The 22963-nt window shown below is 40.3% G+C and overlaps 1 protein-coding gene across 6 annotated transcripts in view; it reads right to left on the bottom strand.

The window, feature by feature from the left end:
- MYO3A (myosin IIIA) overlaps positions 1–22963 on the bottom strand; it is a 248501-nt gene that overhangs the window by 15964 nt on the left and 209574 nt on the right. For 5 of the 6 annotated variants that reach the window (XM_047743195.1, XM_047743199.1, XM_047743198.1 and 2 more), the window contains 2 exons: positions 21373–21517; positions 176–282 (listed from right to left, as the gene is read on the bottom strand). In XM_047743195.1, coding sequence (XP_047599151.1) covers positions 176–282; positions 21373–21517 — 252 coding nt within the window. The remainder of the gene's footprint in view (positions 1–175; positions 283–21372; positions 21518–22963) is intronic. The other variant, XM_047743200.1, reaches the window with a different exon arrangement.

Raw genomic sequence — 22963 nt, 5'->3', positions numbered from 1 at the left:
ACCGCTTCTCTTTCTGGGTTGGTATTTGCATCTCAGCTCAACTAATGCATGCTCAGAGAAGACTGCTGGAGGACGGGGGGGTTTACAGGACTGTGAGGGCAGGCTTGGACCAGGATGAAGAGGGGTGTTAGTGGATGCTATGGCTCCTATCTGGTAGTAAGAGTGAGCCACTTACATGTAGCAGGTAATAGTATGTGGAGTCCTCAGGGCTATTTAATGTTTTGGGTTTCCGGGGCCGTCTTGGGGGTCTCAATATTTTTGGCTCTTCTTCTTTAGAGATACCTATGAGAAAGGTGATCATAAACAAGCATTCAATTACAAGGACTATTATCAAGCAATGTGTTCTTTTGGGGTAAATAAGAAATTATATACATACAACTGGGGCTCAAGCTGGAAGAAAGAGGAAAGACCCTTGTTCCCCCAACCAACCCTTGTCACATCCCTCACGACACATTCCTTCTGACTGTTTGGTGGTCTGGGGCTTTGACAGATAAGGGAAAGGAAAGAAGGGGAAGAAAAGAAATGCATAGTTTGGTAATGTGGAATAGTGTACAGAAATTCAGAGGATGATGGAGAGAGGAGTTGAAGCTACTAGAAAATTCTTCAAAAGGGGTATTATGCCGGGCGCCTGGGTGGCTCAGTGGGTTAAGCCGCTGCCTTCGGCTCAGGTCATGATCTCAGGGTCCTGGGATCGAGTCCCACGTCGGGCTCTCTGCTCAGCAAGAAGCCTGCTTCCCTCTCTCTCTCTCTGCCTGCCTCTCCATCTACTTGTGATCTCTCTCTGTCAAATAAATAAATAAAATCTTTAAAAAAAAAAAAAAAAAAAAAAAAAAAAAAAAAAAAAAAAAAAAGGGGTATTATGCCAAACATTTAAAGAAGAGTTAATACCTGTTCTTCTCAAACTATTCCAATACATAGAAAAGGAAGGAGAATTTTCAAATTCATTCAATGAGGCCAGCATTACCCTGAGAGCAAAACTGGATAAAGACATCACAAGTAAGAAGAACTACAGGCCAGTATCTCTGATGAACATAGATGTGGAAATACTCCACAAGATACTAGCAAACTGAACCCAACAATACATTGAAGAAAATCACTCACTATGATCAACCCAGGGATTTATTCCTGGGGTTGCATGGGTGGTTCACTAGTCACGAATCAATCAACATGATACATCACATTAATAAAAGAAAGGGTAAGAACCATATGATCATTTCAATAGATACAGAAAGAACAGGTGACAAGGTACACACGTATTCATGATAAAAACCCTCAACAAAGTAGGTTTTGAGGGCACATACCTGAACATAATAAAGGCCATTTATGAAAAACTCATGGCTAATATCCTCGATAGGGAAAAGCTGAGAGTTTTCCTCCAAAGTCAGGAAGAAGACAGGGATGTACATTCTCACCACTTTTACTCAACATGGTCCTGGAGGTCCTAGCCTCAGCATCAGACAATAAAAAGGAATAAAAGGCATCTAAATTGGCAAAGAAGAAGTAAGACTTTCACTCTTTGCAAGGTGACAGGACACCCTACATAGAAAACACAAAAGACTCTGCTAAAAACATGCTGGACCTGATAATTCCATAAAGTCTCAGCTTACAAACTCAATGCACAGAAATCCATCCAAGCCGTGCTCCATCCAATCTCTACTTCAAGGACCATCTCCTAATTTGTGCCCGAATAAGAACACTGCTCATTTGCAGGCTCGACTCCCTTCTAAATGTAGAACCTCAAGCTATTAGGGTCTTCAGACCTGGCTTTAAAAACCTTCACCAAGAAAGAATAAAGTTTGTCGTCATCTTCTCTTTTTTCAATGTGGCCAAGTTCTTAAAGCTGCAGCAGCATCATTAGTTTCTGACGTTCTGTGCACTGGGTTGGTAGTGCTCGTCACACGCGGCTTTACATTTACAGAGCCAATGGGCATCTCAGCAATTATTTGTCTGTTTGTCATGATTCATGACCACTGTGTCTCCTGACTGCTTTTGTGCAGAAATGTCTGTTCAATGGATACATCAAGATCAAGATCAAGATCAGGGTGGGAACAGGGTAGGGTGCTTATTGGAGAATGACTTATATTCAACTTACATCTGACCATACGTTTGTTGGCTGGACTTTAAAGGCAATAATAGATCATGACTTTGTGTAATAAAGGCGAAGGGATTATTCCTCATCTACATGTAGAAATACACAGAGAAACTGAATTTCTCCAAACCATACTAACCAACTCAAGTCAAAGAGAATCAAATCAATGAATATTTCTACTATGTGTAAATAACCACAACTGGTAGTGCAAACCAGTTTCAATCAGGATAGAGACTCGAAGTTGTCTAACTTTCTAGTCTCATGCCCAGCCCACTAGGTGAACATGCTTATCACAATGACATTATATTCTCACATAATCTAGCTCATTCACTTCAGAATCTATGAGAAACTGCTGGATGGCAAAGATAGATCAGCGAGCTGGGAGTACTTTATAGATGTGTAATGCATGGAACAATCAGAGACAACCCCAGAAATCATACATTCTTTTTTGAATAAGAACAAAGAAAATGAGATCTTCGTTAAGGAGACCCTGTTAATAGACATCAGTGATAGGAAGGGTGAAAGCCCTTTCCCAACTAATCTCTGGAGATTTGTCTCCTGTTCTCTCTCTCCGTTCCTCTCTACAGGGATAGAAAAAGGAGTGGAGGGAATCCAAGTATCTGAGCCCTTTCGGATCCTGTCTTAGATTTTCACAAACACCAGGAAAGATGATAAAAGCTGGATTCTTGCCGCCAGCACAAACAGTGGTCTTTTAGTTTTTTCTTTCTCCTGCTTATCATCTCTCAGTGCTTATTAAACAGCTTCTACGGCTCTTGCAAAGTCTTATCATTGTAAAATGTTTTGGTTTTATCCTCTTATGTTATTCATTTGAATTTGAATGGGAAGAAACAAACATATGGTATGAAGATACTGTTTTTAGAAGCATGAAACTGCCCTGTGACTAAATTTTAACTTGTCATTATTTACTTATTTTTAAAAGGTTTTATTTATTTATTTGAGAGACAGATACATATAGATATATAGAGAGAGAAAGAGAGAGAGAGAGAGCAGGAGCAGGGGCAGCGGCAGAGGGAGAGGGAGAAGCAGACTCTCCACTGAGCAGAAAGCCCGATGTGGGACTTGATCCCAGCACCCTGAGATCATGGTCTGAGCTGAAAGCAGATACTTAACCAACTGAACCACCCAGGTGCCCTAACTTGAATTTAATGTTAAAGTCTGAATTAAAATATCAGGGTTTTACTATTGTAACAGAAGTTAATTAAGCAGAAGGTGGCAAAGAATCTGAATAAAGGCCAGGAGAGTGGAAAACAAAACCAGTTCTGGCAATAAAGAGAGACCTGCTCTTGTCTCCACTGTCTCATCAAAGGTTCCCCCATTCAATCTCATTTCTATTACCCAGACTATTGAAACTGCCTTCTACAAAAGCAAGGGTGACCACTTTATTGACAAATACGAAGGCCCTTTATCTGTCCCTCAATGGCTGACTTCATCATTTAACATTATCGACCACCCCTGACTTTCATGACTGAGGGTGAGATTTCAGAGGGGCGATCCCTTATCTGATTTAACTTTGTATTCCTGGCACTTAAGGACATGCTTGACATACAGTCAGTGCTTAATAAAATGTTGCTGGATGAGCAAATAATCCCTTTGCCTCCTGGACTGAGTCACTCCCCTCTTCGTTCCTTGCACTTACCACAGTGGACTCCATACTGAAAAGCTTCCGGATGCCCAGCTTAGGGTTGACGTTCTCACCCCGCCAGGGCTCCTGTCCCAATGTCTTACGCCCTGTTGAGTACTTCCGTCTCAAACTCTCAGGCTCAAATGCACTGGTGGTCACTTTCTTCTCCATGTAGGATTCTATAGATCACAAGCTCCATGGCACGCATCATCATTTCTGTCCCCCACCCCCACCCCGCTGCAGCTCAAAATGTGGACATCACCTTTGCCTTATCCCTTTTGCTCATTTCCTATAAATAGACAATCATCAACTTCTGTCAATTTTTGGATACATACTTTGAGATGTCTAATAGTCACCCACTGTTTCTTCCTGTCTACCACCGCTACCACTCTGGGCTAAACTGCTCATTTGCACAGCCTTCACTTGTTCTCCATGTTTCATCTCACAAATGAACACCAGCTCCCCCCACCCCCTTAACTATCATTTTAATTATGAGGTTTCATTTTCAAAAGTCTATGATGCTTTTTTTTTTTTTTTTTTTTTGCTTCTTTGATTAAGCCTAAACTTCTCCTAAATCCAGATTACTTAGAATCTCGGCAGTTCCAATTTTATAACCCACTTCCCCCAAAAATGAACTATCACCTCTGGTCAGTCTACTTACCTCACTGAACCCTGACACACCATGTCTATAGCCATCACTTTGCTTATTCTCATTTTCTCACAGAAAAGCTTCTCATGGCCTCACTGAAATCTTAAGCATGCTTTTCCATGAAGCTCTCACCAACTGTCCAGTGACCCCCCTCTCAGGGACACCAACAGTACTCATAATCTGTACAGATCATTTGAAATGAGTTGTATCCGCTCAAAATTCACATGTGAAGGAACTTGCCCCCAGTACCTCAGAATATGACCGGAGAAAACGTCTTTAAAGTGAGGTAACAAGGATGGGTCCTGATTCAATATGACTGTGTTCTTATAAGAAGAGGAGATTAGGACACAGACTCACACAGCAGGAAGACCACGTAAAGGCACAGAGAGAAGACTGCCATCTACAAGCCAAGGAGAGCGACCTCAGAAGAAACCAACCTTGCCAACATACAGATCTTGAGTTCCTAATCTCCAGAACTATGAGGAAATAAATTTCTGTTGTTTAAACTACCATCTGTGGAACTTTGTCATGGAGCCCTAGACAAACATAAAATCTTACTCTTTTTATCTGTGATTTTTTTTTTTTAAAGTGGAGCCATACGTTTTTGAGTGGTAGGGATCATGACTTAGGTTTTGATGTCCTCCTGCCTTTTCATGATTGTTCTCCATGTGGTAGGTGTTTGGAGATGCTAAGAGGTTAGATGGATCCATTTAAGCTCAGAGACAGAGCGGTAAGTGAATTTTGTTAACTGCAACACCATTCTCACTTTTTACAGGAAAATAAATTCCTGATGCTTCCAAGATAAGTGTAAGTAGAAGAACCAATAAAACTCTTGAAAGAGAAACCAGAGGAATTCAGGAACAATCTAGGGGTATGAATATCTTAACCAAAATCCAGAAGTCATAAAAAAGTAGACATATTTGGCTATTAAAAATAGATAAAGATTAATATAGCAACAAAATCTGAAGACACAAGATAGATTTGGAAAACTCTATTTACCATACGAACAACAAGTCAAGGGATTGTATTTGTAATACATAAAAGTGCTAGCAAATGACCATAAAAATACAGACCAGCAGGGCTGCCTGGGTGGTTCAGTGGGTTAAGCCTCTGCCTTCAGCTCAGGTCATGATCTCAGGGTCCTGGGATCGAGTCCCACATCGGGCTCTCTGCTAGGCAGGGAGCCTGCTTCCTCCTCCTCTCTCTCTCTCTCTCTCTCTCTCTGCTTGCCTCTCTGCCTACTTGTGATCTCTCTCTGTCAAATAAAATCTTAAAAAAAAATACAGACCAGCAGAAAAAGAGGGCAAAAGTTTTAAAAAGGAAGTTCAAGATGGGCAAATCTAAAAAGTCAATAAGCATAGGAAGGTGCCAGTGCTGGCTAGTAGACAAGGCAATATAGGTTAAAATAACAAGAAAATATTATTTTACTTTAGGGACATTTGGCAAAGATTAAGAAGAAGGTTAACAACAGTACTGAATAGGGTGTAAAAAAAAAAGTATGTTCTCACAAATTGTTAAAGAAAATGTTGATTGATAGGGCTTTTGGGAAAGCAGTCTATCAAAACTAAATATACCTTTCAACTCAATAACCCTACACTGGGAACTTATCCCACAAAACTAAAATCCTGGCATACTGGGACATTTTCTCAAAGATGTTATCTAAAACCTCTTTCATAGTGGCCAAAGATTGAAACAGTGAATGTCTAGCAAGAGAGAAAAGTTTATTTAAGTCACTGTGAAATACACATGAAATATTATCTAGCCAGTAAAAAGAATGAGTTAGAGCTATGCCAGCTGATGTGCAGGGAATCCTGCTAAGGAACTGAAGGAGAAAAACAAGATGTGTATACATTTATATTATGATCTTATTTATATAAAACAATGACAAAAATCTCTGTATGTGTACGTGGGTATAAGTGCATGCATGTATATCTGTGTATCTGCAAAAGCAATGAAAGCATACATGCTTTAGGATAAAGGTTGTCTTGAGGGGGCAGGCAATGTGGGCTGGGGAGGGACAACAGGGGTAAGGAAATAGGGGAAAAAGGGTATATCAAAAAATACTTCATTTATGTAAAATTACAAATAGGCAAGTGGGTATGTGTATATTATAGAGATAAAAAATGTCAAAATGTGTTGAATTTTAAGAATTTCTTTTTAATTCTTGTCTCTTGCAGAATCTGTTCTCATGTTCATCCACGGACTTTTTTCCTTCACCAGGATAATGAGACGCAGAGGGCTGAATGTTCTTAAAAGGGTGTCTCACTTAAGATATTGCCATGCAAAGTGGCCACCCAGTAAGTGAAAATTATTGATGAGTGTGTTCAACAGGGTCTGATTGCATTTAAATTAAATTTCCCCAGACTATTTTTTATTTTTGAAGACCAAACTTCCCATGAACTTATCAGCATACAAATATTCCAGAAAGGCAAGTTGATTTTGCCCTCTAAATTTTTGTTCTTTTCGGGGAGGGGGGAGGTACAAACACTGTCTGCTAACGTCATTCTAACCCCTTAATTACGTAAGTGGCATAAACATTTGTAATCCCAAATTATCAGCAGTGTTGGCAGTAGCAAAATTAGGTTTGTGTCTGTTTTGTGTGATGCGCATGATAAATATTAGCTTGTAAAGGTTATTGCTACATTAAATAGCCAGAAGGTAAAATATTTATTTGTACTGTAGTTCTGGTAATATTTAGGTGGTTTAGTTTACCAGAAATGCACATTTCTTTGACTAGTGAAAGGACAAACAGTTCAATATATATTTTTTTTTTTTTGGAAGAAAGCTTAAAAGTCATTGGCAATATTTGCTTTAGAAACTTATTATCTCCATATTATTCTCATTTTAATAATAATTAACTATTTTACTTAAGTATACATTGAGAGTATAATTTGCATAAGGATCATCTCAATCAGATATTAGCAGAACAGAAAGGCACTTCTGTTATTGTAATTTTTTAAGAAATCCATTTTTTAGTTCTTTGTAAATTTCCCATTCACTGCTGACAGTCTGTGAACTTTAAGCAATACATTTGACCTACAGGAAATCTTAGAAGAGAGGAATATTCATTGCTGCATGTCAAAGGCAGAATTCATGCACTCAGGATTGCAACCTGCCTTCCAGAAGGTACTGTTTCCACAGCCAGGCCAGCCAGTGTGGAGAAGACAAGATACAGTTCAGTCTACACTGGTCCTCTCTCCCTTGCACGCTTTGGAGACATTTTCACTTCTCGTGGTTACCCTGGATTTGGCCACTTGCTTTCCTGTATGGTCTGCCTGTGCTCTCTTGAGGCTACCCGAGGGGAAGGGTTATAAGGGGAGGTGCTTCTGCTATTCTGAGTGTCCTTACCGCTCTGGGGATGCCTTACCATGCCCTGGGTCTGACTCACAGGCTTCCTCTGACCTTCTCGATTGGCCGCTACTGGCCTCCATACCCATTTAGGACTGCCCAAGTGACTCCTTCGGCTCGTTCTCTTCCACCAACCAAAAACTGATGTCCCAGAGCCCGAGTGCATCTGCGCTTATTCCGTAGGGCATGGGCTCTTCAGCTTTTTGACACTCCCTGATGTAGGCACATTGCGCTAGTATCCAGAACCTTGAGACGTGAGCATTTGGTTTTTAAATTGTGTTCCTAGGTTTAGGTAAGGTGCAGCCCTCCAAGCCTGCCCCTCATGTCTATTCTAGTTAGGTCACAGGAGAAACAGAGGAGAATAAAGCTGCTCTGTTTGTGGGGGAGGGGGGTAAAGAGACATGCCCTCTAGATTACCATTTGGCTCTTGGACATGATCACTGCATATCTGCTTTCGGTGGCTGGCACCCTCGTTGGGCTGAGGTCTTGGACTAGAGGCCTCAAAGCCTAGCTCTGTTCTAGTCATGGGGTTGGTTATGTCCTTACTCGCAGCTGTCTTACACACACGTGCATAGTCATCCAAGCAGGGCGCCCTAAGAGAGAACACACACGGTGACACTGATGATCTCTCGAGAGTGCCTTCTTCCTGGGGGATGGCGGACCGTCACGCCAAGCGACTGTCCACGGGACTATGGGCACGGTCAGACAACAAAACACAAGCCTACTTGCCTGGAGAACCATATTTAAGGCCCCTCATTACATCTTGGCTGTATTTGAAGGACAGAAGATCTTAATCTTTCTGAAGAATATCTGCGTAGATAGCCTGAGGGGGAACCAATGTTAATTTTTCCCGAAGAGCCCAGTTTTAGATAGACTCATTCATAGTCATTTTCTCAGAATGGCCTTTGGAAAACACAATAGAAGAACGTTATCTGATTCTAAACACACAACGTTTACTCTCTTCTTGTCCTCTGCTCCTACTTGGTAACATGCAGATTAGGTGGTTCCTGTCCAGGTGGGGTGAGAAAGGCTCACAGTTTTAGTTAAGCCATTCTTCCTGACTAGAGCCTGTCTGGTCCAGAGCATGGCTGGAGGAAATGTCAAGAAGGCTCTCAGTGACCCAAGCCAGCCTGGCAACAAAGAGGACGTCTCTGGAGGTGACACTCTAGTCTTCCCACACATGGCACTAGAGGCTCTGTACCAGGCTTCAGTAACATTATTCAGATTCTTAATTTGATGCAGGGGTGGACTCTGAAGGCCCACGTCAGCGAGGGATGGAGAAGGTCCACTCTCTGGAGAGTGCGCACCTCGTTCTCCCTCAGCCAGTACACACCCGGCTTTTCTAGAGCCTTTTGCCCAGGTGCTCTTCTTAATGAGCCACCTCACAGGGAGGAAGGTTAAGCTGATTATTCACAGCATTCAAATTCCAATTCTGTAATATTTTATCCAGTAGTTAGGTTAGCTAGCCGTTTGCCAAGGTTATTCTTTGAAAAATGAATTTTCGGTGCTGTTAATATTCGATCTATGGACATGTCACTACTTATTAATCATTTTCTTCTTGTCTCATTTTATTTTTTGCCAGTACATAAATTTTTCCTCTTGCAGTTGTTTCCTTAGGCTATGTCCTCGTAAGTGGGTTTATTGGGTCAATGATGCACACCTATTTCCATTTTTTTCTGTATTGCTAAATCACTTTCGAAATACTGACTCTACAGTCTTACCATTAGTGTTTGGTGAGAATAATTAAATAATTAAATTAGTGTTGGAGAAAAATTAAACATTCTCATCACTGTTAAATATTTTTTCATCCTTGCCATTTTGCTAAGTAAAAAACAACTTGCTCTAACTTGTATTTCTATTTCTAGGTCATATATATTCTTATATATCATATATATAATCATATATATTATGATCATATATATTCTTATTCGTCCCTTGCATTGATCAATGTCTTGTGCCCATTTTTCCGTTGGGTATGTTAATGTTTTTCCTGATTATTTATAAGAGCCCTTTGGGCAATACACATGTTCACCTTTTCCATTTGTTCTTATCTTGTGTTTGGTTCTTTAACTTCTAATGACACTTGATAATCTCTCAAAGGCTTAAACGTTTATGCAGTCCAAAGCTAGCCTATCTCTTCTTTTAAAATTTAAAAATTCCTTTTATTACTCCTTATGTTGGATTCTTTCCTAAGCAGAGATTGTACAGACTTAGTTCATATCATTTGGCTGCTTTTGGTTTATTTCTTACAATGAAATCATTAACGTATCTGGGAAATATTTGCATATCCAGCCTGAAGTAGGATTATCTTATTTCTTCTCTCCACATCAGAAAAATTTTACAAATTATCCATTTACCTCTTATTGTTCTGCTGTGTGTCTTTTTGTGACAGGTTTTGATATATATTAGGGTTAATTTTAGGGCTATTCTACTTATTTAGTCTGTGGTTGGTTTTTATAACAGAGGCCTATGGTTTTAATTATTAGAGCTTCATGTTATTCATTTTACTATCTAATAAAGAAAGTCCTCCTTTGTAATTATTCTTTTTTTCTGAAATTTACAAATGATCTTCAGGGACATCTCAAGTTCTAAAGAAAATCTCATAGAGATTGAATGCAGTTTTCTTTTTCAACTTAGAAATGAATTTTAGAATAGTCCTGTTTACAATATCTTATGTTCCAATCCAGAAACAGTGTGTCATTCCATTATCCACATCTTTTTTGCCTCTTTGTGGTTTTCTTGCCAGCTTTATTTCAAACTCCTCAACCTTTTTGGGTTATTATTTCTAATGTGCTCTTTTCCCATTATACACTTTTACAGGAAAGAAGATCTACTTACCTATTCACATATATATCTTTGCTGAATATTGCTGGTACCTGTCATTTTGGTTCACTCCTTGCATTTTTAAGACTGAAATTCATGTTTTCTACTAATTCCCTTACAACTTCTCCTTTTCAATAGCTATGCTATTATAGTAACTTCTGTTCACTTGGGTGCCTGGGTGGCTCAGTCGTTTAAGCGTCTGCCTTTGGCTCAGGTCCTGGGATCAAGTACCTCATTGGGCTCCCTGCTCAGCGGGGAGTCTGCTTCTCCCTCTGCCCCCCACCCCAACCAGGCTTGTGCTCATGCTCTTTCTTTCTCTTTCTCAAAAATAAATAAATAAAAATTTTTAAAGAGTTAAAAAAAAAAAAAGACTTCCTTTTCCTGTTTCATTCCATCAGGGAAAAGTTCCCAAATAATGTAGAAGAGTATAGTCACTAGCATCCTTATCTTAATCCTACTGTCTAATGGAACTGTTTCCAGTGTTTTACAGGAAATAATGATATTGACAATTGGCTTAAGAAGTGTGGTCTTCATATTGTTAAAGAATTTCCTCCTATTTTTAATTTGCTTTTCATCAGGACCAGGTGTTATTTTATTGAAAACTGTTTCAGTGTTTATCAAGATGACTTTTTTCTTTTGACCTTTTGATACCATGTTCCATGAATACGAGCTATTTAGAGAGTCTCTTAGTGTAATATTGCTTTCAATTAGTATTGCACTTAGGAGTTTTACCTTTAAATCGTGAGATTGGCTCATAGCTTCCTTTCTTTCTCCCCACCCCCTTCCCTCCTTCCTTTCTAAAATGTTACCTGTCAGACTTTGGTTTCAGGGTATGTGACCTTCATAAAATAGGTAATTTTCTATATTACCCTTTTTTCCCTCAGATTACATAACGTGGGAATTACTTGTCTCATGAACTTTAAATGTAGTTGTCTAAAATACTGAGTTCTTGTCAACGTTTCTTTGACAGACACATCATCATGTTGACTGACTTCTTTTCAGAAATTTATATTTCATCCTCAAGTTGTTTTTGTGAAATTGACTGCATTTATAATATGGTAGGATTTTGGTATTATCAACTGCATTTGTTATAATGTTCTTACTTCTAATTTTTTGTGGATTCTTTTTTAAAGTAATTAGGAATTTATTTTGTTGTTTTATTTTCAAATTCTTATCAAGTTATTTTCAAATAAAACTATTAGCTTAGCTTCATTTAGATATTTGGTATATTTTTGTCATATCGTAATTATTTCTTTTTTCTGTTTTTCCTGGTGTTGAATAACCTTGAATCTCCTTTAAAAATTTCTCAACTTACATTCTTTTTTCATTATTTTTTCTCAGTTAATAATGAAAACATTTGGGGCGCCTGGGTGGCTCAGTGGGTTAAGCCGCTGCCTTCGGCTCAGGTCATGATCTCAGGGTCCTGGGATCGAGCCCCACATCGGGCTCTCTGCTCAGCGGGGAGCCTGCTTCCTCCTCTCTCTCTGCCTGCCTCTCTGCCTGCTTGTGATCTCTGTCTGTCAAATAAATAAATAAATAAAATCTTTAAAAAAAAATAATGAAAACATTTAAGGATTTGAATTTTCCTCCTATGCATATAGACCTGGATGCAACCCATTCATAGTTTTTATATGTGGCTACTCCCATTTTTATTAATTAAAAATAATTTATAGCTCTAATTATTTACTTCATATTATCTTACTGATTTTTAATTTCCTGATAGGTGTTTTTCAATTCTCTCTCAATTGCATTATGGTTAGAAAATGTAATCTCGTTTGATTACGATTTTGGGGAGTTTGTGGACCGGCCTAGTGTGTCTAGTTAGAAGAAACAAAGGAGACTGGGGAAGGGAGAGAGACCAAGACAGAGGCAAAAGGCAAAGGAAAATATTAATAATATTCAATCTGTGGTGAGTACTAGGTGTTGTATGGAAGTACTGAATCACTATATTATACCCTTGATACTAATATTACACTGTATGCTAACTGGAATTAAAATAAAAAATAAAAAAAAACATTGAAAAAAATACAACAGATATTTGAAAAAAAAGCTATTGTCTCTACAGGATGTGAAATTATAGATAGACAGGAATTTATGGTGTTGATTATACTATTGTATTAACTATAATTTCTCTTTGAATTGATCCCACGTAGCTAAGTAGTACGGTGTCAAAATAGGTAAAGAAGAAACTCAGTTTCCAGTGCTGCTGATATTATTGCTATTTTTGTGTGCATTTTAATCAAAACTTTAAAGGGAAGTTGGAGGAAAGCTTATTAGCTACACGATAGGAAGTGTATTAGCTACCTCCACAGTTTAGAGTAAATAAAAAGTGTAGAATGAGGGGAAATATTTTGAGTGCCAAAAGTGCAGCTGTTTCCATCAGAAGCTTCTGGGTCAAGTGTTTTGTCTGAACTAATTCAGTTAATTCATCAGAAATCCATAATTTAGACTGTAATAAACTCCTTTATGTGATTAGTATTTAGTATGTAATTAAATGATCCTCACTGAATTGTAAGATTGTAAATAAAGTCATTTAATTTTATATACTGACTTTTCTTCTTAAGAGACTTGGAGAGTTAGTATTACTTCTTATGAAGAAAGAGGAATAGCAAATAAACTCAGGAAGAGAAATATTGGGTGGGAAGCAATAGAATTCTGAAATCTCTCTCTCTTTCACTCTTACTAAAAAAATAATTCTATAAAATACATAAGCCAACATTATTTGAGCTAGCTGGCTATCCCATGGATGTGAGCATGTGGACAGACACAGGTGGACATATATTCTTGGAGAGTCTGCAAAATGCATTTCTAGGTGCTGGCATCACAATGGCAAGGTGAGAAGCAATCCTAAATAATCAAGCAGATCAAATCTGCATCATAATAACTGAACGTATCACAGGTCATTGCATGAGTCTAAATGCCATAAAAATTTAGAAATCAATGGAAAATTGTGATTTTTTTCCCCCTGACATTTACTCTCAAAGCAACCTAAAAGCATCTGTATTATATCCACTGCATGTGTACATGGCAAGGGACTGCTTTGATCTAGTGTTGAATATCCTGTTGATATTATGTAAATGAAGCATGAGAATTACAATAGCATCCTTATTTGTTAACCTTGCAGCCCATTAAAAAATTACAGCCTGTTGGATAGTCACAGCTTCTTTGTAAATGGAAAGAAAGAGAATATGCTTTTGTGTTCCCAGAATTTGTCCTGCAATTAATCTTTTTTCTTCTCTTCACGATGGTCAAAACAAATTGCCAGGTGTACCATAATTAGGAAGCAAAACATCTCCCCCAAACACCAGGCAGGGAGAAATAACACAATGTCATTGTATACTTATGAATACGACAGAATGTATTAGGATGTATGACCCAACGGCTATGCTCTGGGTATACATACCTTACACTACCTTTCTCTCAACAGAAATGCAAGTGCAGTTAGCACCTGTCAGGTTCAATTTATTAGAACTGCTATCAAAAGAAAGATATAAAATAAGTAGTTCATGTACTTACCTTACTTTATTTTTAAATTTCTTAACTAGCTGCTCAGTCTTCATTTGGACATTATTTTACCTTCACACTTGTGCACATTAAACAATACATCTCACAGAGAGAGAAACCTTACAGGGAAAAGTTATAACTTACTAAAATTAACTTGGAAAGTTTAGTTATCGGGGCACCTGTGTGGCTCAGTTGGTTAAGCGTCTGCCTTTGGGTCAGGACCCTGGGATCCTGGAATCCAGCCCTTCAACAGGCTCCCCGCTCAGTGGGGAGACTCTTTATCCCTCACTTTCTGCCCCTACCTCTCTGCTCGTGCGCTCTCCCCCTCTCTCAAATAAACAAATAAAATCTTACAAAAAAAAAAAAAGAAAAATTTAATTATCTTCGCACACTATCCATGTTTTCTAGGGCTTTTTTTTTTTTTTTTTTTTTTTCTTTTTAGAATAGGTAAGACGTTCTCCCAGGCCACTTTATAGAATCCAGCTAAAGCTTACTGAGTCCTACAACAGAGTCTGGAGTAGCAGATAGTTGGAGATGCCTATTGATTTCTGAGACTCATGAGAGAATTAAAATTTCAGGTGAGGGCGGCTGGGTGGCTCAGTGGGTTAAGCCTCTGCCTTCGGCTTAGGGCATGATCTCAGGATCCTGGGATCGAGCCCTGCATTGGGCTCTCTGCTCAGCAGGGAGCCTGCTTCCCCCACTTTGCCTGCCTCTCTGCCTACTTGTGATCTCTCTGTCAAATTAAAGAAAAAAAATTCAGGTGACTATTAGGCTTATTTTAATGATGGACTTACTTATAAATGAGCTTGACTTTGGTTTCCCAACTGAAATTCTTCATGGGGAGGCACAGTTTGCCAAGAAGGTCTGTACTGCAGGGGTAGACTGAGGAACCTGAGCTAAGAGCATCAGCTAAATCTGCCTCCACAGGTGAGGGTGGCTGCCAAAGTCAGCACTTAATAATTCTGATGATCTAAGGAAACAGGACTTCTATATATTATAAGAATGTTTTTACCTGGGGTGCCTGGATGGCACAGTCGGTTAAGCATTTGACTCTTGGTTTTGACTCAGGTTGTGATTTCAGGGTTGTGAGATCAAGTTGGGTTCTGTGCTCAGCACAGTGTCTGCTTGAGTTTCTCTCTCCCTTTCCCTTTGCCCCCGCCCCCTGCCATGCTCTCTCTAAAATAAATAAATAAATAAATATTTTAAAAGATTTTATTTATTTATTTGTGTGTGTGAGAGAGAGAGTGCAAGCAGGGAGAACAACAGCAGAGGCAGAGGGAGAAAGAGGCTCCCTGTGAGCGTGATGCAGGACTCGATCCCAGGATCCTGAGATCATGACCTGAGCTGAAGGCAGACGTTAACTGACTGAGCCACTTAGGTGTCCCATAAATCTCTCTCTCTCTCTCTCTCTAAAGAACTTTTTTTTTAAACCCCTGACTGGAGGGGTTGAAAATCACATAATATATAAAAATCAATGAACAGGGACACCTAGGTGGCTCAGTCATTAAGCGTCTGCCTTTGGCTTGGGTCGTGGTCCCGGGGTCCTGGGACCAAGCCCCACATCAGGCTACCTACCCTGCAGAAGGCCTGCTTCTCCCTCTCCCACTCCTCCTGCTTGTGTTCCCTCTCTCACTGTGTCTCTCTCTGTCAAATAAATAAATAAAATCTTTAAAAAAAATAAAAATCAATGAACATTTAAAGAATGTAATGTTGCATTTTTTGTTCTTATAAAATCCATAGGTTCAAATCTTCACTCCATTGGCCACTAGACTTGTTCTACTGTAATTCTTGGAGGAAATTAAGCAGCTTCCTGGCCAATTAATAAGCAGCTACTGAGTGTCTACTGTGTGATGAATGTGTAATAAATGGGATAACAGAAAAATGAGCAGAGAGTGGTATATGACATGGTCCTGCAGGCTGAGGGTTGAAAATCTATTTGAGGAGGACAAAACTAATCTACATAAAATGACTTTGAGGATGAGTAAATGCTGACTGCTGTAGTCATAATCCACTCCCTCCAACAAGTGTGCTCCTGTGCAAAGTTTGTGATGCCGGCAGGTGTCGGAAGATACCGGAGAAAAACCACTAGAACTGGAGAAACAGCGAATGGGTTATGGGAGTTCTTCGCTTAAATGTGGTTAGGTGATTAGGAAACTTGGTTTGTTTTATAAAGAGAATCAGAGTCTAAAACTTAGACTGGAGTTTGCCTCTTCTAAAGTAAGAAAAGCACATGTAAAGGTACAATGATGGATCTAGAACCAGGGCAGGGATTAAATATTGACAACTGACAAAGCAAAATCTGGCCCAATTTGTGATCACAGTTGGAATTCTTTTCTTTTCTTTCTTTTTTTTTTTTTTTTAAAGATTTTATTTTCAGAGAGAGAGAGAGAGAGAGAGAGCGAGGGAGAGCGCAAGCATGGGGTATGATAGGCACAGGGAGAAACAGGCTCCCCACTGAGCAAGGAACCCAAGACCCTATCCCAGGACTCTGGGATCACAACCTGAGCTGAAGGCCGATGCTTAACTGACTGAGCCACCCAGGTGCCCCTCAGTTGGAATTCTTCAAACTATATTTGCCATAAAGTTTCACAAACTATTCAAGAAATTTTTTAAAAAGTTGCATCGATCTTTAAAGTACATTAATATAGATTCTCTCAAATGATAAAGCCTAGCAGATGTAGTAGGTGAAATTTCCCCAAATGTAGCACAATGATTATTGGCATCCCCTTTTCCATTTGTATCTATTCTGACATTAAAAAAACTCTGTGAATTTAGTAAGTAGTTGTCAATGCATAGGAAATTCAATGGATAGTTTACAATTCTCTTCTTAATTGACCCTGTTAGCATCATTCTACACAACACCCCAAAAATCTTCTTCATGGACCTTCTAGGGTAATGGGACCCCCCCATGTTCTTCCCACCTCCCCAGATGCTCCTCTTTGCTGGTTCATCTCTCCCTGATCTGTATGGGTCTGAAATCTTACTCTAGGCTCCCTTCTCTTCTCACGGTCAGTGACTTCCTGAATGATCTCGTGGCTTCTGTAGCCACATACTTATCCACCTGCCTAGCTAGCAGGTCTTCTATTGTCTAAACTTGGCCTCTAACAGTCACCGCCTCAGCCACCACTGCATCCAAACCACCATCATCTCTTGCTGGCCTTCCACATGTATCCTTTGTGCCATCAAATGCTATCCCTACAACTCAATAGGAATGATCTTTCAAAAATGCAGTTGTCTATTGTAGGGTTGAGTTTTCGGTGTACAACAATTCAGATGTACAAAAATGCAGTATGATTTTCCTAAAACTAGACTTAATTTTTACCCTTTAGTGCTCATTTCCATTTTCTAGTGTTATATTATTATTTTTTTAAAAAGATTATTTATGTCTTTGAGGGAGTGCGTGTGCATGAATGGGGGAGGGGCAGAGGGAGAGACTCTCAAGCAGGCTCCCTGCTGAGCGCAGGGCTGATGCGGGGGAGTGGGGGGGCTGGATCCCATGAACCTTGAGATTATGACCTGAGCCGAAATCACAAGTTGGCTATTCAACCGACTGAGCCATCCAGGAGCCCCAAATGTTCCATTATTCTTAATGAGTCTGAGTTAAACTCAGTCTCTTTCAATTTTCTTAGTGTCTTCTGAGTAAACTTAGTCATTTGAAGTTTCTGACCCTCCTCTTTTCTCCCTGGGGCCACATCCAGGTTGGGAATGGGGTGGGGGGCTTTTGCAGCCTCACAGCATCAATGAAGTGAGTCCTTCCTCTCTGTAGCTACATCTCAGACTTCCACTGGCATCTGCCGAGAGTAACTGCTCTCTAGTCTCTGGTCACTAGGATCTACTACTTCTGCCAACATCTTCCCTTTCTCCTTGGTTCTGGGTTGTTGGGTCCACCCAGATCCTTCTGTGTCTTTAGGCCACTTCACAGTCTCTTGTGGGCTCTTCCCCTGCTGTTCTCTGGGATATAGGACAACTCAGATGTTTGCCAAGTTCACCTTAAAAAAGTGTCATAGAGTTTGCAACCTGTCTCTATAGAATGAAAAGGCTCTCTCTCCGCTAAACCTCAAATTAAAGAAATGTCCTGAATTACAATCCTTTCCACGTGAACTGAAATTTTATTCCTGGCATTTGTCTTAGGTCCATTTAAAAACTGTCAGATTGAGAATAAAGTGAACGAATTCAACTTTCTGATAATATTCTGCTGCTTTAGTTCTCTCCAAAGTCCTCAACAGAGAATTCTGAGAGAGAAAAACAGAGTTGGAAGCATCATACTTCCTGATTTCAAGCTATATTATGAAGTTAGAGTAACCAAGAAAGTAGGATGTTGGCATGAAAACAGACACCAAGATCAATGGAGCAGAATAGAGAACACAGAAATGAACCCAAGCATATATGGTCAACTAATTTTTGACAGGAGCACCCAGAAGACACAAGGGGAAAGGACAGTTCCTTCAACAGATGGTGCTGGGGAAACTGGATATCCACTGGCAAAAAAATAAAACTGGACTCCTCTTACATTGCAAAAAAAAAAAAAAAAGCACCTCAAAATGGATTAAGGACTTAAACATGAAACCTGAAGCCATAAAAATCCTAGAATAAGACATAGGGAACAAGCTCCTTGACATTGGCTTTGGCAATAGTTTTTTTGGATATGACACTCAAAGCTTAAGAAACTATCAAAAAAGCTTTTGCTTGGCAAAGGAAACCAACAAAATAAAAAGGCAGTGTATGGGATAGGGGAAGGTATTTGCAAGCCATCTATCAGGTAAAGAGTGAATATCAGATAAACAATTAATATCCAAAATATACAGGGAACTCATACAACTCAACAGCAAGAAGACAAGCAACCCCAGTTTAAAATTTGGAAAATGACCCAAAGTGGCATTATTCCAAAGAAGACACACCAATGGCCAATAGTAAATGAAAAGGAGTTCAATATCACTGATCATGCAGAAAATACAGATCAAAATCCCAATGTGATATCATTTCAACATCTGCTGGGAGCAGTATTATCAAGAAGGCAAGAGAAACAACTGTGGTGAGGATGTGGAGAAAGGGGACACTTATACATGGTGGGAATGCAAACTGGTGTGGCCAGGCTGGAAAACAATAAGGAGGTTCCTCAAAAAAAGAAAACTAGAACTACTCTCCGATCCAGCAATCTCACGTCTGGGTACATAACCAAAGGAAGCAAAATCAGTACTTCGAAGAGATATCTGTGCTCCCATGTTCACTGCAGCATTACTCACAATAGCCAAGACATGAAAACAACGAAAGTGTCCACCAACAGGTGAATAAAGAAGACGCAGTGTGCCCACACCCATGTACACAATGGAGTATTATTCAGCGATGAGAAAGAAGGGAGTCTTGCCATTTGGGACAGTATGAGTAAATCAGAAAGACATTAGGCTAGGTGAAATATATGAAGCACAGAAAGAAAAAAAAATGCATTATCTTGTATGTAGAATCCAAAAAAAAAAAAAAATCAAATGCATGGAAGCAGAGAGTACAACTGTGGTTAGCAGCCATGGGGAGGTGGGAGGATATGAGATGTTGGTTATAGGGCGCATGGTTACAGTTACGTATGATCACTAAGTCTAGAGATCTAATGCAGAGCATGAGGATTATAGTTTATAATACTGTACTAAATACTGGAAATTGGCTAAGAGAATACATCTTGGGCACTCACGTCATACACACACACCCAATGGTACCTGTGTGAAGAGAAGGTATGTTAAGTAGCTTGACTGTAGTAATCATTTCGCTGTGTATATTTTGTATCAAATCATCAAGTGGTATGCCTTAAATATACACAATTTTTACTAAACACACACACACAGTCCCTGAGATGTTTAAAAGTGTAAGTCATAACAAAACATCAGTAGGCTCTCCTCCCTCCCTATCTCCCTGTCCCTACGAAGCCACCTCCCCGCCCCATCCCTCCTTTCTCCTTAAGCACAGGGCTGAGCCGCTTACACAGAGAGCCCTGCCTGGCATCCCTTACTTCCCCAACACCACCATCCCCTCAGTGCCCTGCACTCACCAGGCCTGCTGCACATATAACCAAGGGGGAAGCCAAAGTCCCCGCCTTCCCCGTCTATCAGCAGGCCATCTGCGCATGCGTCATATGAGGCCATCAAACCAATGGGCATCTGGGCTCCAACGTGTTAAGTTGTTTCTTAACAGCAAGGGGTTCTGCGCCAGTGCCTGACAGCAGTGGCGAGAAAGTGCCAGAGAGCCACTTTTTTTTTTTTTTTAAAGCTTTTGACTTGAAAATAATGTGACAGCATAATTGATTGAAACATTAAGATATTTTCCCTTCTTCCCCTATCAGACAAATAGTCAGGCTCATCTTAGTATTTTCCTGCCGAAGGGATTTTCACAGAAGCTGCGTAAGGTGAGCAGCATTTCCAGGTAGGGGAGGAGGGTGCTGAGCGACTGTGAAGCCTCCAAGAATGTGAGGGATAAGAAATACAGATTCTCCCAGACAGAGGTCAGCAGCGGTGGTGATAAGGCTTCAGAGATGAGGGCTACTTGGAGCATGTGTGGACCAGGTGAGACTCCTAACCTAACCGTTTCCGGGAGCCTCCTGCAGTTTTCAGGTATAGGAGCAGGAGCTCCTGACTTGAAGGGGTCATGAGGCCAGTGAGGAGATGGGTGTCCCAACAGTAACTCTGTGGGTAAATAACTAGTGACCTCAAGCTCTACTTGATCCTTGGGTGGGTATATAATGCCCTGGCAATAGCTACACACTACGTGGTGTTGGGACAACAGTCCAAGGGCCTTTGCACGGTATTGGAGAGCGGAAGGTCTGATAAATACTGAGTCTGAATCCCCTACCAGTTTGGTGAAATGGGAGCAGAGGGTGACTTAGGTTGACCAGAAGAAAATGTAATAATGCATTTGGGTTTGTACAACTGAATGGAGATTTGAACCTTCCATTCTCTACTTAAGGTTGCAGACATTGACAAAAGGAATGGATATATTTCATTTTTTGCTCCCTCTTATCAAACCAGCACCCTGCCCCACTCCCCCAAACTCCATCCATTTCTACTCCCTTCTGGTATCATATGCCAAGTTCTAGTTAAAGTGTATATAAAGGGAAAAAAGAAAAAAAAGAGAATGAAGTCAGAGAAAATAGGAGGTATGTGGAATATTCTGGAAAGGTTTTTATCTATTTATGAGAAATGGAATGAAATGAAGGTTCTCCCCAAAACAGAACATTAATTACCTCAAACCTGCCAGAGAATAAATCAGAAACATTAAACAAAGTATCTGGCACTGCCTTTCCCATCAGGAGGTTCTAACTCTACTGATTTTTACCTGAGAGGCACTGCTGAGAAGAAACTCGTCTATTAATTGGCTTATGAGGACAGTTACCCAGATAGAGAGGCTTCAGTTGCTGTGACAAAATCATTTCATTCAGTTTTTTCTGCAGAATGAAATATTCTTCAGATAACTTTGAAATCTAAAAAGAAGGTCATGTGTCAGATTAGATCAAGGAAAAGAATTCACAGGGCTCCACAGGTACCCTGGGGGCTGGTAAATGCCTGACAGTCCCTCAGACTCTTCTCCAGAACCCACCCTTACCCTGGTCTGAAAACCCAAGGTCTGGAAAAGTCCTCGCCTGGCCAAGCCTCCTCCCCGTTCTGTGCTGCTTGCGCGTCTCACATTTTCCATTTAAAACTGCCAAACGTGTTATGCTACTCGAAGCGTTCCATCCTGATCAACTCCTCCTGGGGTTCCTGAGACCAGGCTCCTGACCCTGTCCCTCCTCAGCAATTTTGCCTGTAGAAACCCTCTTTTGCCTTGGAGTGTGTTAACCCCGTCTTTTTCTTTCCAGTGTTCTCAGTCTGACTTCAGGCCACTCTCCTCTCCTTCCACCTGGCCCCTCTGCCTCTGTCTGGTCTGCCTCTGGGCTCTGTTACACAGCTGTGCTACTGGGCCACATGTGGGGCTCCTGCTTTTTTTGCCTCTAGCTTCGTCCCCGTGGAGCACTGAAGCTACTCTGTATTAAACTCTGTATTAAACTCTGTATTTCCATGTACTTAAAAAAAATAGAACAGGAGGGCACTGGCAGAGCTGTAGGAACAGCCAGACATTGGGAGATGTTTGGGCCACACCTCTAACATGAAAGAGGGGTCCAGGAGCAACTATGGTGTTTTTGTATGGACTCACTGTCAGAGACAAAATGCAGAGTTTAGGGTCCATGAGTATTAGGCAGTCCCTCTTTGATCTAACTCATGATGAGATCCATCCCTCCATCCCTCCAACCCTCCCTCCCTCCCTTTCTTTTTAAAAGTACTTTCCATGCCCAGCATGGACCCTGATGCAGGGCTCAATCTCACAATGCTGAGATCAAGACCTGAGCTGAGATCAAGAGTTGGATGCGTAACTGTCTTGAGCCACCCAGGTGTCCCTAATGATATTTCTTCCATGATTTTATATGCTATATTAACTTATAATATGCATTTTAGAGGTCATCTAGTTAAAATCCTTCACTTTACATAAGAGAAAATAAAGGTGCCCACGCACAAAGTGATTTACTGAAGGTTGAACACCTAGACAGAAAGCAAGATCTGGAATCGGCATTTCCAGGAGCTGCTCGCTGTGGTCTCCTTCCAGAGCACTGATTATCAGCGTTCCATACACAACCCATGAGAAGCCCTAAAGCCACCTGCCTCCTTCTAGAAACAGCTGAAACATGCCTACTCATGGCACAGATATTCTCCAACAGGGAATCTTTCTTTGTGGGTTTTCTCTATGGCCTCATTGTCATGGTGTAACACGTAGAGTTTCATCTTCATTGCACATATGTCTGAGTATGGCGATGCCTAATTTTGAAACCTAGAGAGGTCTACTCAAAATTTGGGGCAGAAAATGCATAGACTTCAGAGGATTTATAAAACTTTTT

This window comes from Lutra lutra, chromosome 8 (assembly GCF_902655055.1).
Source record: "Lutra lutra chromosome 8, mLutLut1.2, whole genome shotgun sequence".
Classification (NCBI taxonomy): domain Eukaryota; kingdom Metazoa; phylum Chordata; class Mammalia; order Carnivora; family Mustelidae; genus Lutra; species Lutra lutra.
This window is presented reverse-complemented; position numbering and strand designations above follow the sequence as displayed.